This window comes from Artemia franciscana, chromosome 21 (assembly GCF_032884065.1).
Source record: "Artemia franciscana chromosome 21, ASM3288406v1, whole genome shotgun sequence".
NCBI classification, from domain to species: domain Eukaryota; kingdom Metazoa; phylum Arthropoda; class Branchiopoda; order Anostraca; family Artemiidae; genus Artemia; species Artemia franciscana.
The window spans coordinates 24557358-24574321 of NC_088883.1; the positions used below are offsets into that span (position 1 = coordinate 24557358).

The following is a 16964-nucleotide window of genomic DNA, read 5'->3' on the forward strand; positions in this document are numbered from 1 at the left end:
AGATTGACTTTTTCTTCCAATTCCTTAAGAACTACTTTGAAACTCAAAAGTCATTTAATTAGTATCTGAAGGTTTTTAAAAGTACTAAAAAAAATGAAATAAGGGAAGGGGTAACCCTCCTAATATATGAAATGCTTTTCAATTATATTAAATTTTAATGCAGCTCATTACGCTCAGTTTATCAAATAAAAAACAGTTTTTTCAAGTGAAAAGAAGCAGCAACAGTCAAAATCAAAACGAACAAAAATTGAGGAGGGGAGGTGTTTCTTCATATATGGAATACTTTCTGTTGGTTTCGAAATTTAATGTTACTCCTTACTTTCAGCTGAAAAAAGCTAGATTTTTTAAAATTTCTGATCGTTTTTCAAACAATGCAGGTAAATGTGGCTTACCCTCCATGAAAAATTCCATACCCTCACAGAACACTCCTCCGTGGGAAGTTCATTCCACATAAAATAATAACCCTATTCCATGTAAAACCTTATCCCCCACTTACGTAAAATTTCTTGCGGATGGTTTAGCCTAAAAAATTGTATTTAGCAAACTTTGATTTTAAATAGCCTTAAATTTCTAATCGTTTTTTAGGTCACTCTGGAAATCTCCTTTCTCTTTATGTCACTCTGGAAATCTCTGGAAATTTTCCGCTAAAAATTTTCCCGAATCATTCCCCCACAACATATGCACTTGTAAAATTGAGTTGACAAAGCGAAAGTAAGGCAAATAAAATTTTTTTTTGCTCCCAATGGAATACTCTTTCCGCGGAAACTAACCCCCGAGCACAAAATATCCCCTTCGAAAATGTTTGAATAAATCTCAATAATAAATACGATACACAGGCAATGGGCAAATTTCGTATCTTAAAGCCATTTCCCATGGGCTCTGGGGGTCTTGCTACTTTTAAAGGTATAATCTTTTTTCTACTAATTTGAAAAAAAATCTAAAAATTCTGATCAAACTACCCTGAGAAAAAAAAATCATGGGATTTGGGGTAGTTGCCCTCCAATTGTTTAATGACTCAAAAACGGCATTAGAAGTTTTAGTTTACTTTCAAATGGACCCTCTTCAGATCTTCTACAACCATTTGTTGAATACGATCATCCCTAGGTAATACAAACAGGATAAAACAAATAACCACGAATTCTTGATCGTTCTTCTGGCAAATAATCCAAAATCCCACATGTCAAACAGTACGTGGTAACGAACTGTAGTAAAGAGCGACCAGGCTCAATAGCAACCGAAACTCTAAAAACAGAATTTTGATAACAATAGTTACATCAAAAGATTTACATTTTAATATGGATTATAAATATATAAGTTTCATCAAATTTAGTCTTACCCATCACAAGTTACGAGCCTGAGAAAATTTGGCTTATTTAAGAAAATAGAATCATGGAATCCTATTTTCCCTAAAAATCATAGAATCTTAGCAAAAATCACACCATCAGATTTATTGCATCAGAAAACCCTATTGTAGAAGTTTCAAGCTCCTATATACAAAAATGTGGAATTTTGTATTTTTTGCCAGAAGGGTGATCGTATTGACCCAGTGGTCCTAGAAAGTCGCGTGAGGGCTCATTCTAACGGAAATTAAAAGCTCTAGTAATTTCTACTCTTTTTAAATTACGAAGTAATTTCTGCTCTTTTTAAGTTTTAATGTCGCTCCTTACTTTCAGTTTTAAAAAAACTCGTTTTTTTGTTTAACTTTTGAACGTTTTTGAATTAATGCATGTTTTGATTTTGGCTTCCCGCAGATGAATAATTAAAACAAAATTTGCATATTTTTTTTTGGCTAAATGGCTTTCTCATAGTTTTGATCGAAAAATTTTGAGAAAAAAGGAGTGGGGAAGAGGCCTAGTTGCCCTCTAATTTTTGGTTACTTAGGAAAGCAACTCGAACTTTTAATTTTTTACGAACGTTTTTATTAGTAAAATATATACGTAACTTACGAATTAGCTTTTGTAACGAACTTCTGTATTCGTATATTTTTAATATGTATATGAAGGGGCTTACCCCCTTGTCAGTACCTCGCTCTTTACACTAAAGCTTAAATTTTGTCCCAATTCCTTAATAATGATCCCTGAATCACAAAGGTCGTAGAATAAGTAGTTGAAATTACTAAAAATACTTAAGCGTAAAGAGCTAGGTATTAGGAGGAGGTGAACCCCTCATATGCGTAATAATTTCCGTTGGTTTTAAGCTTTAATGCTACTCCTTACTTCCAGTTGTAAAAACTTTTTTCATTTTTTTTTTTGATAATGCTAGAAAATCCTGCACTCCGTTCATGGAAATTTTCTTCCCCCATGACATATTCCTCCAAAGAAAGATCCTCCAACATAGCCCCCCCTCAACCCCCTCCAATAAAAAAATCCCACTGAAAACGTCTGCACACTTTCCAATGACCATTACTATGTGTAAGCACTGGTCAAAGTTTGTAATTTGTAGCCCCTCCCACGGGGACTGTGGGGGAGTAAGTCGTCACCAAAGACATAGTTAGAAGGTTTTTCAACTATGTTGAATAAAATGGCTATCTCAGAATTTTGATTCGGTGACTTTGGGAAAACAATTAGTGTGGGAGGGGCCTAGGTACCCCTCCAATTTTTTGGTCACTTAAAAAGGACACTAGAACTTTTCATTTTCGTTAGAATGAGCCCCCTGGCAAAATTCTAGGACCACTGGGTCGACACGATTACCCCTGGGAAAAAAAAATAAATAAACACGCATCCGTGATCTGCCTTCTGGCAAAATTACAAAATTCCACATTTTTGTAGATAGGAGCTTGAAACTTCTAAAGTAGGGTTCTCTGATACGCTGAATATGATGGTGTGATTTTTGTTAAGATTTTATGACTTTTATGGGGTGTTTCTCCCTATTTTCTAAAATAAAGCAAATTTTCTCAGGCTCTTAACTTTTGATGAGTAAGACTAAACTTGATGTAGCCTGTATATTTAAAATCAGCATTAAAATGCGATTCTTTTGATATAGATGCATTTTTTTGTATTTTGGAATTTTGTATTTTTTGCCAGAAGGGTGATCATTTGACCCAGTGGTCCTAGAAAGTCGCGTGAGGGCTCATTCTAACGGAAATTAAAAGCTCTAGTAATTTCTGCTCTTTTTAAATTACGAAGAATTTCTAGTGCCTTTTGAAATTAAAAGCTCTAGTGCCCTTTTTAAGTGACCAAAAAAATTGGAGGACACCGAGGCCCGATCCCGCTCTCATTTTTTTCCCCAAGTCACCGGAAAAAATTCCAAGATAGCCATTTTATTATTAGGCCAGATAGGCCTGAATAACCTAACCTGAATAACCATAAATTAAATGTACATACATATTATACTGACTCACAAGCACATTATGTACTCGGTGATTCCTTTTTACCTCTAATACTAAAAATCTTAACCATGGCAAATATTCAGGAGGACTTCCACATCTTTGCAAGAGACCGGTCTAAATGGAGGTGCCACGTAACATCACTCTCGACGCTAGAAGCATTTCGGCAGGAGCGTTAAGTCAAGTAAGTCTACAAGTTCTACAAGAAAAATTGTTTCAAATCTGATATAATTTTCTGTCTTAAAACAGTTGATGATAAAGTTTGTCTCAAAGACTATGGGTAGTTTATGAGAGTAAAAATTGGTGCTACTGTAGACAAAAAAAAAAGGTCGATGCCATCTTGCGATTTGCAATACTTGGCATTTTTTTCTAAAAATTAGAGTAATTGCTGTAATTCGTAAAATAAAGATAGTACTAAGTGTCTGATCTCAGGTCCTAACATGAAATAGAAAACTTGAAAAATTATCAAGTATTGTCAAACGCTAAATGCTATTGACACTTTCTTTGTCGGCACTAGCGGTGGTTTTCACTTTTACAAGTTATTCATATGTTTCGGTTTGTCTGATAGAAAATAAAGAGTGAAACTAAAACTTAAAATAATCATTTTGCCCGAAAAAATTCAAAATTAACCAAAAGAACAACACCTAATATAGGCAGAAAGAGTCATTTAGAAATTAAATAACAAGTGACATTAAACTTAAAACGAACAGAAATTACTCCGTATATGAAATGGGTTGTCCCCTCCTCAACGCCTCACTCTTTACGCTAAAGTTTGACTCTTTGCCACAATTTTACTTTTTAAAACAATTAAAAGCTTTAGTGTAAAAGGCGAGGCGTTGAGGAGGGGACAACCCATTTCATATATGGAGTAATTTCTGTTCGTTTTATGTTTTAATATCGCTCCTTACTTACAGTTAAAAAAACTAGTTTTCTTATATTTAATTTCTGAACGTTTTTGAATTAATGCATGTTTGATTTTGGCCCTCCACACATATATTATTAAAATAAAATTTGTATATTAATTTCTTTTTGGCTAAATGGCTTTTTCTTAGTTTTGATCAGACGATTTTGAGAAATAAGGGGTGGGGAAGGAGGCATAGTTACCCTCCAATTTTTCGGTTACATAAAAAGGCTCAATAACTTTTAATTTTTAACGAACGTTTCTATTAGTAAAAAATATACGAAACTTAAGAATTAACTTAAGTAACAAACTTTTATATTCTTAAATTTTTATTATATATATAAGGGGGTTTATACCGTCGTTAATGCCTCACTCTTTACACTAAATCGTAAGTTTTGTCTCAATTCTTTAAGAATGACCCCTGAATCAGAAAGGCCGAAGAGTAAATAGTTGAAATTACTAAAAATACTTTAGCATAAAAAGCGAGGTATTCATCTCCTCCTAAATACCTCGCTCTTTATGCTAAAGTATTTTTAGAACCCCTCATATGCGTAATAATCTCTGTGCGTTTTAAGTTTCAATGCTACTCCTTACTGTGGAGTAAGGAGTAGGGAGTAGGAGTAGTGGAGTTACTGTGGAGGGTGTGCCACATTTTCTGCATTGTTTGAAAAATAATCAAAAATTAAATAAAAAATAAATTATTTGCAGCTGAAGGTTAGGAGCAACATTAGATTTCGAAACCAACAGAAGTTCTTCTAATATGAATATGAAGAATATATAGCTCCCCTCATCGATTTCGCTTGTTTTGCGTTTTACTGTTGCTGCTTCCTCTCAGTTGAAATTTTTTTTTTTTGAATTTAATCAACTGAGGCAAAGATACAGTGATTTCAGACTAAAGCATATTTTAAACATTCCAAGACTTGAGTCAAATGACCTCTTAGTATCAGAAGCCGAAGTTTCTGAAAAGCAGTAAACAAAAATTAACAAGAACTTAACAATGTAATTCAATTTTCAAAAATAGAAATAAAAATGTATATACACAGAATCAAGATATAAACTAAATTATTTTTAAATCTGATTTAAAAAGACTCGGTCTTCTTGGTAATCATCATCAAGAATGTCATCTTTGCTTTCATCATGAAGCAGAACATATTCTCTAGAACTAAAGCCAAATTTAAGCACATCTTTTTCCCGTAATTCAACATATCTTTGAGGTTCAATTGGCTTATTATTCACGAAAGTTTCATTGGAAGAGCCCAAATCAATAATATATGGCCTTACGGCTCTTGCCCGTCGTCCATCAGCTTTTTCATAAGGGACAAGACGGTACTGTAAGGCGGCATGCTGTTTTGAACAGGAGGGATGGTCTACTGCGAGGTCACATACTTTTCTGTCCCGGCCAATTAAATAAGCACTTTGTCTATGCATATAAAGAGTTGGCATATTTTCATTATCTTTAAACACATAAAATCTCCAGCGTTTTTTTGGAATACGGGCTTCGGGAGGCTCACTATATCTAATGACTACACCACGAAAAGTATTCGTCTCTTCTGCAAGTTTACCAGAAAGAGCAAAATTAGGTTTTTCCTTTTCTTTTGCCGCTTTTTTCTTATCACTCTTTCTTTCGTATTCTTGAGCTTCATTTCCACTATCCCATTTTGTACGTTCAAGACTTAAAGGCTCTTTTTTTATAATAATTCCGCTTGGTATGTCTTGTTGTCTTTCATGGCTTCGCCTACTAGAGGGTCTTACGCTATTTCTATCGTATTTACGGTCACCTCTTTCATGTTCCATTTTTCCTCTTTGCTTCTTCTCGACAGGAGATACGACACTTTCTTTCTTCTTTTTTGTATGTTTCTAAAAAAAATAATGGTTAACTAGAAAAAAGGAGAATAAAATACAGAATGTACTATATTGATCATAACTCAGAAATAACCAGATTTCGATCTCGATTCTTTTAAATTTGTCACACTATGTGTAAAAGATGTCTCTAATAAAATTATAATGCCCAAGCCAAACGATAGTTGACTAACCGATAAAAAAAAAAAAATTGTGGATGATCTGGGTTCTCCCTTGATTCTAATGTCACACTTTTGTTCAAGAGGCGGAAAACTGAAAAGGCATGAATTGGCTTGAAAATTCTATATTAAACCTAATTTATTCTTAAGTATATTATTCAAAAACTGTGTGTTTATATCTTTTGGTAGATTAACCATACAAAAAGTTTCCCCCTTTTCTGATTGTGAAAAATCTACCTTTGATCTCCACTCTGATTGGTCAATCACACAGTCGTGCCTGAAAGTTGAACGTAGCCCAACTTACCAAACTACGCACAGGATATAATTATTGGCATTGTGGTCTGGAGTAGTCTGTTTTTATCCACAACTTTGACTAGACTATGGCTTGGGCACAACTTTCGGTAACAAGAGTTTTAGCAAGACTACATCCTTTCCTTGACTAACAAAGAAGAGTTCACTAGTAAAACAAAGTTCAATCACAATTAAACGAAAGCCCCTGAGCGGGAAAACATGTGTCGACACTCTATAAAGGCATAAGAACTTCCCCAAAAATTTCTGACGAAGAAGATAAATGATATTACAAGACTGAGATATTTTTAGAAGATGAAAGGGTACCTTATAAGACATCTAGACGTATGTTTATACATTGGATGGCTCATACTGTAAATGACTTTTAAATAGTGCGTGTTTCTAGTTTAAAATTATGCTAACAGAAAATTGTAAAAGATTAAGTAAAAACACCTCAAATAAATTAAAAAAGATATGAGGAGAAATACGAAATGTGGCAGAGAAGTAATGAGATTGGCGACATTGCAAGCGATCTGGCAACCTTGCGCTGTTATCCTACAGAGAGCAAGCGAAACACAACCTTTCCATGGCTTAGTTCGAGTTTTTACTCCGCCTGTTAACTATGTGAATTTTGAGACTGCGATTAGCGAAGTTGTGTTTCGTGGTGCGTCGCGCAAAACGGAACATTGGAATTTGGAGTAATGTTGTGCCTGGAGAATCACCAACGGTAACGTTAATAAAGTTAGAACAGTCATATGGGAATCATTCTTCCTCCCAAGCTCAAGTTTTCCGCTGGGATAAAATATTTTTGGAAGGTGGAGAAAATGTTGAATATGAACAACGTTTAGGTGGGCCTTCGACTTAGGACGACAACATTGAACGTGTCCTAGTTCCTGTGAGATCAGATTTTCGTTTAACAGTGAAAATATTGAATGTGCAATTACTTCCAACGGATTTATGATTTTTTTTTATAAAGACATCCTTCAAAGGCTCATGGGATCCAGTTGAATGGAAGCTTTGTACAATCCTGTTCCCATCTTGGTCTCAATATGGTTTTCCACACTTTATCAACAAGAGTCGAAATCCTGCACAGGAATCTCAAGCCTATTACCTCCGACTGATTATATATTCATGCCTGCAAAGATTATGCTACTTCGGGGAGGCCCAATTCATGAATTGCCAATTCATAATAGGTAACTTAGCTAGGAATAGGCTTTTAAGCTCGCCAAAACAAACCAAACCCAGAATAATTGTCCATTCGTCCGAATCCAGTGCTACTGCTGTCTCGTTTACTAGGCTATAATTTCCTCCAGGGGTGCCATTCCTCAAAGTCACGTCCAGCGCTGTTAACGGTCACAGCTTCGGTTAGAAAAACTCGTGAAAGTTCCAACCTGATGCCATTATGTGGCCACGCAAGCAGAATTTCCTGTCGGGGATAGGGATGGAGAAGTGAATTCATGACGGATCAGAGACCCCAAACCATCTCACGACACCGGAACAGCTCCAATCTTTTATACCCATCCTAATCCTTGTTAGGGCATTCATAAAGATGATAGGTTGGCTGATATTGTGTTTTTTGCCCTCGGTCGAAATTAACGGTCGAATAAAAAGCCACGAACAAAATATCACGCTTTACGCCATGAAGATGATAGGCTGCCAAAAATTGTGCTTTCTAGCCATCAGACAGAATTAATGGTCGAACAGTTTATGCCATAGAAGACAAAAGCTCACGCTTTACGTCATAAAGATGATAGGTTGGCGAAAATTGTGTTTTGAACAAAGGGGCTTCGGCACAAAAATGTTTTGCATCGATAGTCCATATATCGAAATTAACAATTGAACGAGAAGCCGGACGTTCAGGAAATTTACCGTAAAATAATTTAGTCAAGTTTTTTTTTTGCAATGGATTTTTCTGTCATTACCTAGACAGTCATGGGATTCATTTTTGTCCTAGTTAAATTATATTAAAAACTGCAAATTTACCCAATTATCTCACATCATGTACCAACTGTCCTCCTCCGTCCCAATCTATCCAAAGTCTCTTTGTTTGCACTCTCCCAGGAAGTTCCCATTGTCGTCAAATTTTTCCTTACGACATCCTCGTGCCCTATTTGAGGACGACCCGTTTTTCGTTTTACCCTTGACGTTAGGCGAACAATCCCTGGGCAATCTGTCATCCTGCATCCGTAAAACGTCTCCTAGCCATTTCATCCTTTGTCTTATTATAGCCTTAGAAAGCTGGATTGAACCACATTTTTCATACAGCTTACTATTTGAGATTCAGTCAGTCAGTCGGGCACCCATAAAAATTTGTAGGCAATTTCTCTGGAAAACATCTAGCAACCCTTCTTCTGTTTTTGGAGTGCCCATGCCTCAAAACTGTACTTGACCGCTGCCATCACTTTAAGTTCCAATATTATAATCTTGGTTCGCAGACTCATCTTCAAAAACTGCAAACATGAGAAAATTTGCGTGATTTTCTAAAGGGGAGGCCTCCCTTCCAAAAAAAAGTAAATAACACCTCAATGAAAATCAAACCATCAGTTTCAGCATATTAGAGAACCACTAATTGTTTCAGGTCGCTACCTCCAAAAATGTAGGATTTTATATTTTGTGCCAGGAACAAAATCACAGATGTGTGTTGATTTTTTACTTTGCTGGGGGGGGGGGGGGGTTCCTAGGGGTGATGGTTTTGAACCAATGGTCCAAGAAGATAGACAGAGGGTTCGTTCAAATGGAAATTAACAAAGTTCCTGTAACGTATGAAATATCCGGTAATTACGCTTTTGGGGATTTCATCCATCCCCCTCCACAGCTCTCAGAACAATGATTGTAAGTTTGGCTATTAGTTTACTATTTACATATAGTATATGTTACTGAGAGGGTTGTTTGTTTGACTTTTACTTTCCAAAAAGATAAAGGGCATCCAGGTTGGTCTTTCAAAAAAGGTTGAGGGACGTGTTGAACTAAGTCAAAATATATTATTTGTATACGGGCTGTCAAAAGGGCGTAACTCAGGAATGACTGAGCATACTAAAAGATAATATTTGTACTCTGCTGCCTCCGCTACAACTTCTAAAAACATAGTGCTACATTAAAAATATTGAACGAAAATTTAAACTAAATCAAAAGACTCTATATACATGCGCATTGTCGCAAGATAGCATCTGAAACTTGGATTTGAACATTAAGGCCGTGATTAAGTGAACTTGAAAACATCGAGCTTCAAAATTGAAGTTAGGTTAGTCTTCTGTCTTTTAATTCTCTAGAGACCGTTGGTTGTCAAAACTTCAAATAGCACCAATTATCAAGTCTTATGAGAGCTTTTGATAGACAGCTTCCTTTGGCGAGATAGCACTATATTTGGCTGCGTCTTGCAAAGCTTGGTTACCGACCAAGGGAGAAGAGAAAATGAGCAAAAGAGCACTATCATTCTCAAGTACAATATGCCCATGTATATGAAACTGTGACGGTATGCATAGAGTGCATTTTTAAATTTATTTATTTTTCCACTTTTTTTTCCCTAGGGATAGGCTATTTAAAATACCTCAGTTGATTAATTCACTAAACACCAGACTTAGTTGAAAGCTTTCTTCGAGGATTCTCAGAAAACCAAAGTTTTCTTACAAATTAAATTGAAAAAAAATAACTGAAAGTAAGGAGTGACATTAAAACTTAAAACGAACAGAAATTACTTATATGAAAGGGACTGCTTCCTCGTGAACGCCCCGCTCTTTACGCTAAAGTTTTTTACTGTTTTAAAAATAGAGTTAAGAGAAAGAGTCGGACTTTAGCGTGAAGAGCGGGGCGTTGATGAGGAAGCAGCCCCTTTCACATATGACGTAATTTCTGTTCGTTTTATGTTTAAATGTCACTCCTTACTTTAAGTTAAAAACACTTGTTTTTATTTAATTTAATTTTTGAACGTTTTTGAATCAATGCATGTTTTGATTTATGCTCTCCGCAGATGAATAATTAAAACGAAATTTGCCTATTTTTTTTTGGCTAAATGGTTTTCTCATAGTTTTGATCGAACGATTTTGAGAAAAAAAAAGAAGCGGGGATGGAGGTCTAGTTGCCCTCCGAGTTTTTGGTTACTTAAAAAGGCAAATAGAACTTAATTTTTTTTATGAATGTTTTTATTAGTAAAATTATTAGAAAAAATAAATGTTATTAGTTAAAGATATACGCAACTTACAAATTATCTTACATAACGAGCTTCTGTATTCTCATATTTTTATTACATATATGAGGGGGTTCACCCCCTCGTCAGGAGGATCTTTCCTTGGAGGAATATGTCATGGGGGAAGAAAATTCCCATGAACGGAGTGCAGGATTTTCTAGCATTATCAAAAAAAAAAATGAAAAAAGTTTTTACAACTGGAAGTAAGGAGTAGCATTAAAGCTTAAAACGAACGGAAATTATTACGCATATGAGGGGTTCACCTCCTCCTAATACCTAGCTCTTTACGCTAAATATTTTTAGTAGTTTCAACTACTTATTCTACGACCTTTGTGATTCAGGGGTCATTCTTAAGGAATTGGGACAAAATTTAAGCTTTAGTGTAAAGAGCGAGGTACTGACAAGGGGGTAAGCCCCTTCATATACGTAATAAAAATATACGAATACATAAGTTCGTTACAAAAGCTAATTCGTAAGTTACGTATATCTTTTACTAATAAAAACGTTCGTAAAAAATTAAAAGTTCGAGTTACTTTCCTAAGTAACCAAAAAATTAGAGGGCAACTAGGCCTCTTCCCCCCTCCTTTTTTCTCAAAATTTTTCTATCAAAACTATTAGAAAGCCATTTAGCAAAAAAAAAATGCAAATTTTGTTTTAATTATTCATCTGCGGGAAGCCAAAATCAAAACATGCATTAATTCAAAAACGTTCAAAAGTTAAACAAAAAAACGAGTTTTTCGATATATATATATATATATATATATATATATATATATATCCTGGAATTTCATATAAGGACTCATTCGAACGGAAATTAAAAGTTTTAGTGCTCTTTTTTTACCAAAGTCACCGGATCAAAACTTTGAGATAGCCATTTTATTTAGCATAGTCAAAATATCTAATAACCATTTCTTTGAGGACAACTTAATCCTCCAAAATCCTTGGTGGAAGGGCTAAAAATTATGATTTTTGCCTATTGTTTACACATGTTATTTTGTCATTGGTAATCATGCAGACGTTTTCCGGGGATTTTTTTGGTGGGGGCGGGGGGAGTCGGAAGAATAGGGTTACGTCGGATTCTTTTCCATGGTGGATTTTATCGTGAGAATTTGTCTATGAAGGGCAAAAAACAGTTTTTCTATGAACAGCACAAAATAGATAAAAAACACGCGAATATGATTAACGAACGAAATTCTTGGAATCCTGCAAATTTGAAGATCTTATTCCCAAGTCTTTACGATTCAAAATTCTATGACTTTTAGGGGGTTTTTTCTCCTTTTTTGAAAAATAAGGCCAATTTTCGGAAGCTCTTAACTTTTGATGGTAACACTAAACTTGATGAAACTTATATATTTAAAATCAGCATAAAATCCAAATTCTGTTGATCTATGTATTGATATTAAAATTCTGTTTTTGAGTGTTTTGGTTACTATTGAGCCTGTTAGCTCCTTAATATAGCTCGTTACTACGAATTGTTAGAAAAAAAGGAAAATTGAAAATAGACTATGTCAACTTTTCTTTGTCAACTCTATAGCATGTTTTTCTTTTTGTAGTATGTGCACCTTTTCTGCGTTTTTGACCTGGCCTTTGCCAATTCTGTCATCTGGAATAATCGTTCCACCCTCGTCCTTATCCCTTGAAAATCTTCTACCTTTTCTGCCTCTTCATTTCTGATTTTAAATTTTTAGCTAAAAGAAAAGTTTTCTTTTCGTTATTCAGAATATAGACTGCGATTGCTGTTTATCAGTGTTAGTTTCAAAAACTGGAATATTCAAAATTTGTCTAAAAGTATTTTAACAACTCATGTCCTGCTTAATCTTTTCTGTAAGATTGAGAGGTAGCAAAGGTTTGTAAAAATCAAAACTGTGGCAGGTTGCCTTGCTATAGCCATTGCAGCCATTATCTAATGGTAATGGTAAAAAAAATCAGTCATTACCTAACGCAAAAAGGAAAAGAATGTATAGAAATTCAAGTACTATGTTATAGACAACCCCTTCATTTTATGGTTTTCAATATGATCTATAGGAATGAAAGGTTATTACAGCCTGTCAAACAGAGCAATTTCTTAGACATTGACATGGATTCACTAATATCGTACCTTTAGAGGAGGGTGCCAGATGCTGCAAACTTCTAAGATCAGGCTCAAAAACATTAGCTTATTGTACCTGTATAAATGCGTTTTTTATGGGTAAATGTTGTATAGTTTATTCACATTTTTTTTTTGTGATTTATACCCACTACCAAGTCTCAGTTGATTAAATTAAGAAAAAAAAAATTCAACTGAGAAGAAGCAGCAACAGTCAAACGCAAAACAAACAAAATCAAGGAGAGGAGCTGTTTCTTCATATTCATATTAGAAGAACTTATGTTGGTTTCGAAATTTAAAGTTACTCCTAACTTTCAGCTGAAAATAATCTGCTTTTTATTTATTTTTTGATTATTTTTCAAACAATGCAGGAAAATGTGGCACGCCCTCCATGAAAAAATTTCCTAACCTCACGGTAAACTCCTCTGTGAAAATTTGGATCACCACAAAATAAGATCTCTAACCCCAACCCCACATAAAATTTCATCCAAACAATTTACTCCTTTCTGAAATTCCCCTTACGTAAAATTTCTTGCGAGCGATTCACACTAAAAAAGATATTTTCCTAACAAACTTGATTTGTTACATTTCTAATCGTTCTTAGGTCACTCCAGAAATCCCCATTCCGTGAATTTTTTTTCTTGAAACTGAAACCTGCTGAAAATTTCACTGAGCTATTCGACCGCCCTCCAATATATCCACATGGAAAACTGAGTTAGTAGAGGTCCTTTCGAGTCCTCTCCCATTTTAAAATGCATACTTGTATTTTTACAGAGAAGATTATATTCATGTTTGACAGCAGACAAATATACAAAACAGAAATCTAACCTTAGAAGTCCAGGATACTTTTCCACTTCAAGAACAAACCATAACTAATTCCTTTTCAATCACTTACTGACCAACTCTTTGAACGGTCGTTGCATTTTTTCCCTTATCACCGAATAATTATGATCCCAAAATTTCATTAATATTTATAAAGATTCATAATTAGGACAATTGTGTATATTATTATCCTAATAATCATAAGGCAGCGATTTATTCAAAGTAACCAATTAAGAAGAAGACAAATGACATTTTTTGTGCACTCAAAACATACGTGAAAACGAAATTATTTTAAACTTTTTGTATTGGTGAGACGGAAAAGAGAATCTTTAAGAAAAAAAAAACTTACTAATTATGCAAAATTCTTAGATTTGCGGAAAAATTACCGAAAATGGTAAGATGTTTTGAATAAAGTATTAGTGCAATGCCCCCTCAATGTGTCCCTGCTGCTGATGGATTGAGTTCTACGAATTCGGGCAAAGACCAAAAGTGCTAAAACTTGGAAATTATCTTTGAAACGAAGAAAACTAAATGACCTGAGCCAATAAAATCATGACTATAAAGGAGAGAAGGTGCTCCTTCAACCTCCTTCAAGACCAGGCTCCAGTGCCTAACGAGTCTTTTGAATTTCTTATAGTGATAAAGCTAATAATGTAACTTGTATTCTTCAAAAATCGTGCCCACAAGGAAGCATACTCTCTTCTTTTTAAGGCCTATTAATGAGGACGATTAGCCTCGTTCAGTTTCCTACAGGGTTCACAATACAAGCGTATGCTGATGGTATTTGTGTAAAAATGTCTTCTAAAGATACGAATTCCTTAGATCCTAAATATAAAAAAGGTATTTACGCTATTAGAAAATCGGCAGATAAAAATAAATTGAAACCTGATGTTAATAAATGTGAAGCTATCATCGTTATGGAGGAAAGAGAAATTTAACAAATTAATCTTCAGTTTTTAAGTCGCAATATACCAATAAGTGATAAAATAAGATACTTGGGCTGAATTTTGGAGAGGAAATTACTTTGGAATGAACATGTTGAAAGTAAAGTAAAAGTCGTCAGACAATATTCAATCAAATTGTTATGTGCCACCATAACCACTTTGGGTCTTAATCCATTTGTCATAAGAGAGTTATATAAAGCTGCTATTGAATCCACCATATTATAGGCAATACCTGTATGGTTGTCAGCACTGAAAAAAAATTGTAAAAAGGTCATGATCTGTTCAAAGAACTTCTATGGATTTAATTTCCAGCGTCTTTTTTATCTGCTAAAACTGATACAATAAGGGCTACAGCAGGATCCCATCCTATCGACATTAGAGCCAAAGAGAAAACTCTCACCAGATATCAAAAGAGAGGAAGGCCTGAATAACCTAACCTGAATAACCATAAATTAAATGTACATACATATTATACTGACTCACAAGCACATTATGTACTCGGTGATTCCTTTTTACCTCTAATACTATAAATAAAATTTGGAAAACTTTACACTAAAACCTTTATATTATATGGTATAAGTTATTCAGCCAAGCTGATAAGCCCTGAACCTTCAGTTTTTAATGATCATATTGACCTTCTTCAAGTTGCAAAACTTCTCCTAATTATTTTAAATTATAATGTTATAATTTTAATATTAATGTTATTTGGTTTATTAAAGAGACTCGGTATTCCATTTTAGCCTACTCGAACCTATCAGAGACTAGATATTGTCTAGTTTTGTGTTTAAAAGGAGTAAGGCTAGCAGCCCCCATGTCTTCTCAAGACCAGATAATAATTTGCGGTTTAAACATGGATTGTCAGTTTTATATACAAATAAATTCTGATATTTATTTATTAAAGTCTTAACACTTCCTTTTTTGTTAAAGTAAAAACGTGAAAATATTTAAAATGTATTTTGTTTAAGTCTGATTATGTTCTGGTCTGAGAAGACGTGGGGGTTTTCAGGCCTACTCCTGTGAATTTTTGCCCGTTTTGACTTTGAATCGGTTATTTTTTGTAATATTAGTTAGTATTGGGTTTAATTTATTTATTTATTTGTGGCAGTTTATGCTTAAGAAATTATTCAATTTCTTTTTTACTCATTTTAGCTTAATGGAGCTCTTTACTCTTCTTTGACAAGCTTGCTTTGTGAAAAAAGTTTTTAAAATCCATTTCTGTTTGTTTTTTATTAATATAGCCTTTTTGTGGGTAGAAATATTTAAATCTTTTTTTTCTTTTAGATTGCATAGTTTTTTTACTTGGAAGATAATTTGCCTTTATTTTGGTTTTATGAAGCCCTTTCCTTTATGAAAAACAACATATTTTTTGGATAATTTTTTTTTTATTAATTTTTACCAAAAAAGTCCTACGTGAATGTCGTAAAGAATTTTATTTTTTGGGGTATGTCGTTGAGGAATTTTAGGTCCCCTAGCCTTCATCTTCCATATTAATCCCTTAAAGAGAGGGAATAATGAGGCCACCATTCTCACCCATTTTTGCCTGGCTGCTCATTACTTAGGCAGCCCAATAGTGCTGCCTAAGTAATGAGCGATGTGTTTTTTTTTTTTTTTTTTTTTTTTTTTTTTTTTGTAGGACCAGGGAATTTCATAAAGAAGGAGCTGTCGTAGAAACTTTGAAAGGGGCTCGTTCAATTGGAAATTTTAAAGACTAGTGCCCCTTTTAATAGTCAAAAGTAATTGGAGAATATCCAGCCCCCTCTTTGCGCAAAAGATTGACTTTTTCTTCCAATTCCTTAAGAACTACTTTGAAACTCAAAAGTCATTTAATTAGTATCTGAAGGTTTTTAAAAGTACTAAAAAAATGAAATAAGGGAGGGGGTAGCCCTCCTAATATATAAAATGCTTTTCAATTATATTAAATTTTAATGCAGCTCATTACGCTCAGTTTATCAAATAAAAAACAGTTTTTTCAAGTGAAAAGAAGCAGCAACAGTCAAAATCAAAACGAACAAAAATTGAGGAGGGGAGGTGTTTCTTCGTATATAGAATACTTTCTGTTGGTTTCGAAATTTAATGTTACTCCTTACTTTCAGCTGAAAAAAGCTAGATTTTTTAAAATTTCTGATCGTTTTTCAAACAATGCAGGTAAATGTGGCTTACCCTCCATGAAAAATTCCATACCCTCACAGAACACTCCTCCGTGGGAAGTTCATTCCACATAAAATAATAACCCTATTCCATGTAAAACCTTATCCCCCACTTACGTAAAATTTCTTGCGGATGGTTTAGCCTAAAAAATTGTATTTAGCAAACTTTGATTTTAAATAGCCTTAAATTTCTAATCGTTTTTTAGGTCACTCTGGAAATCTCCTTTCTCTTTATGTCACTCTGGAAATC

At 34.3% G+C, this 16964-nt stretch overlaps 1 protein-coding gene across 1 annotated transcript; it reads right to left on the bottom strand.

Moving 5' to 3' along the window:
• Positions 1–1598: 1598 nt before the first annotated feature.
• Positions 1599–6871, bottom strand: LOC136040714 (smad nuclear interacting protein 1-like; the record flags this gene model as incomplete). The annotated part of the gene is made up of 3 exons (XM_065725017.1): positions 6860–6871; positions 5333–6083; positions 1599–1627 (listed from the first exon to the last, which is right to left on the bottom strand). Coding segments are annotated over exons 1-3 (792 nt in total), but the record flags the coding sequence as incomplete, so codon positions are not given.
• Between the last annotated feature and the right edge of the window lie 10093 nt (positions 6872–16964).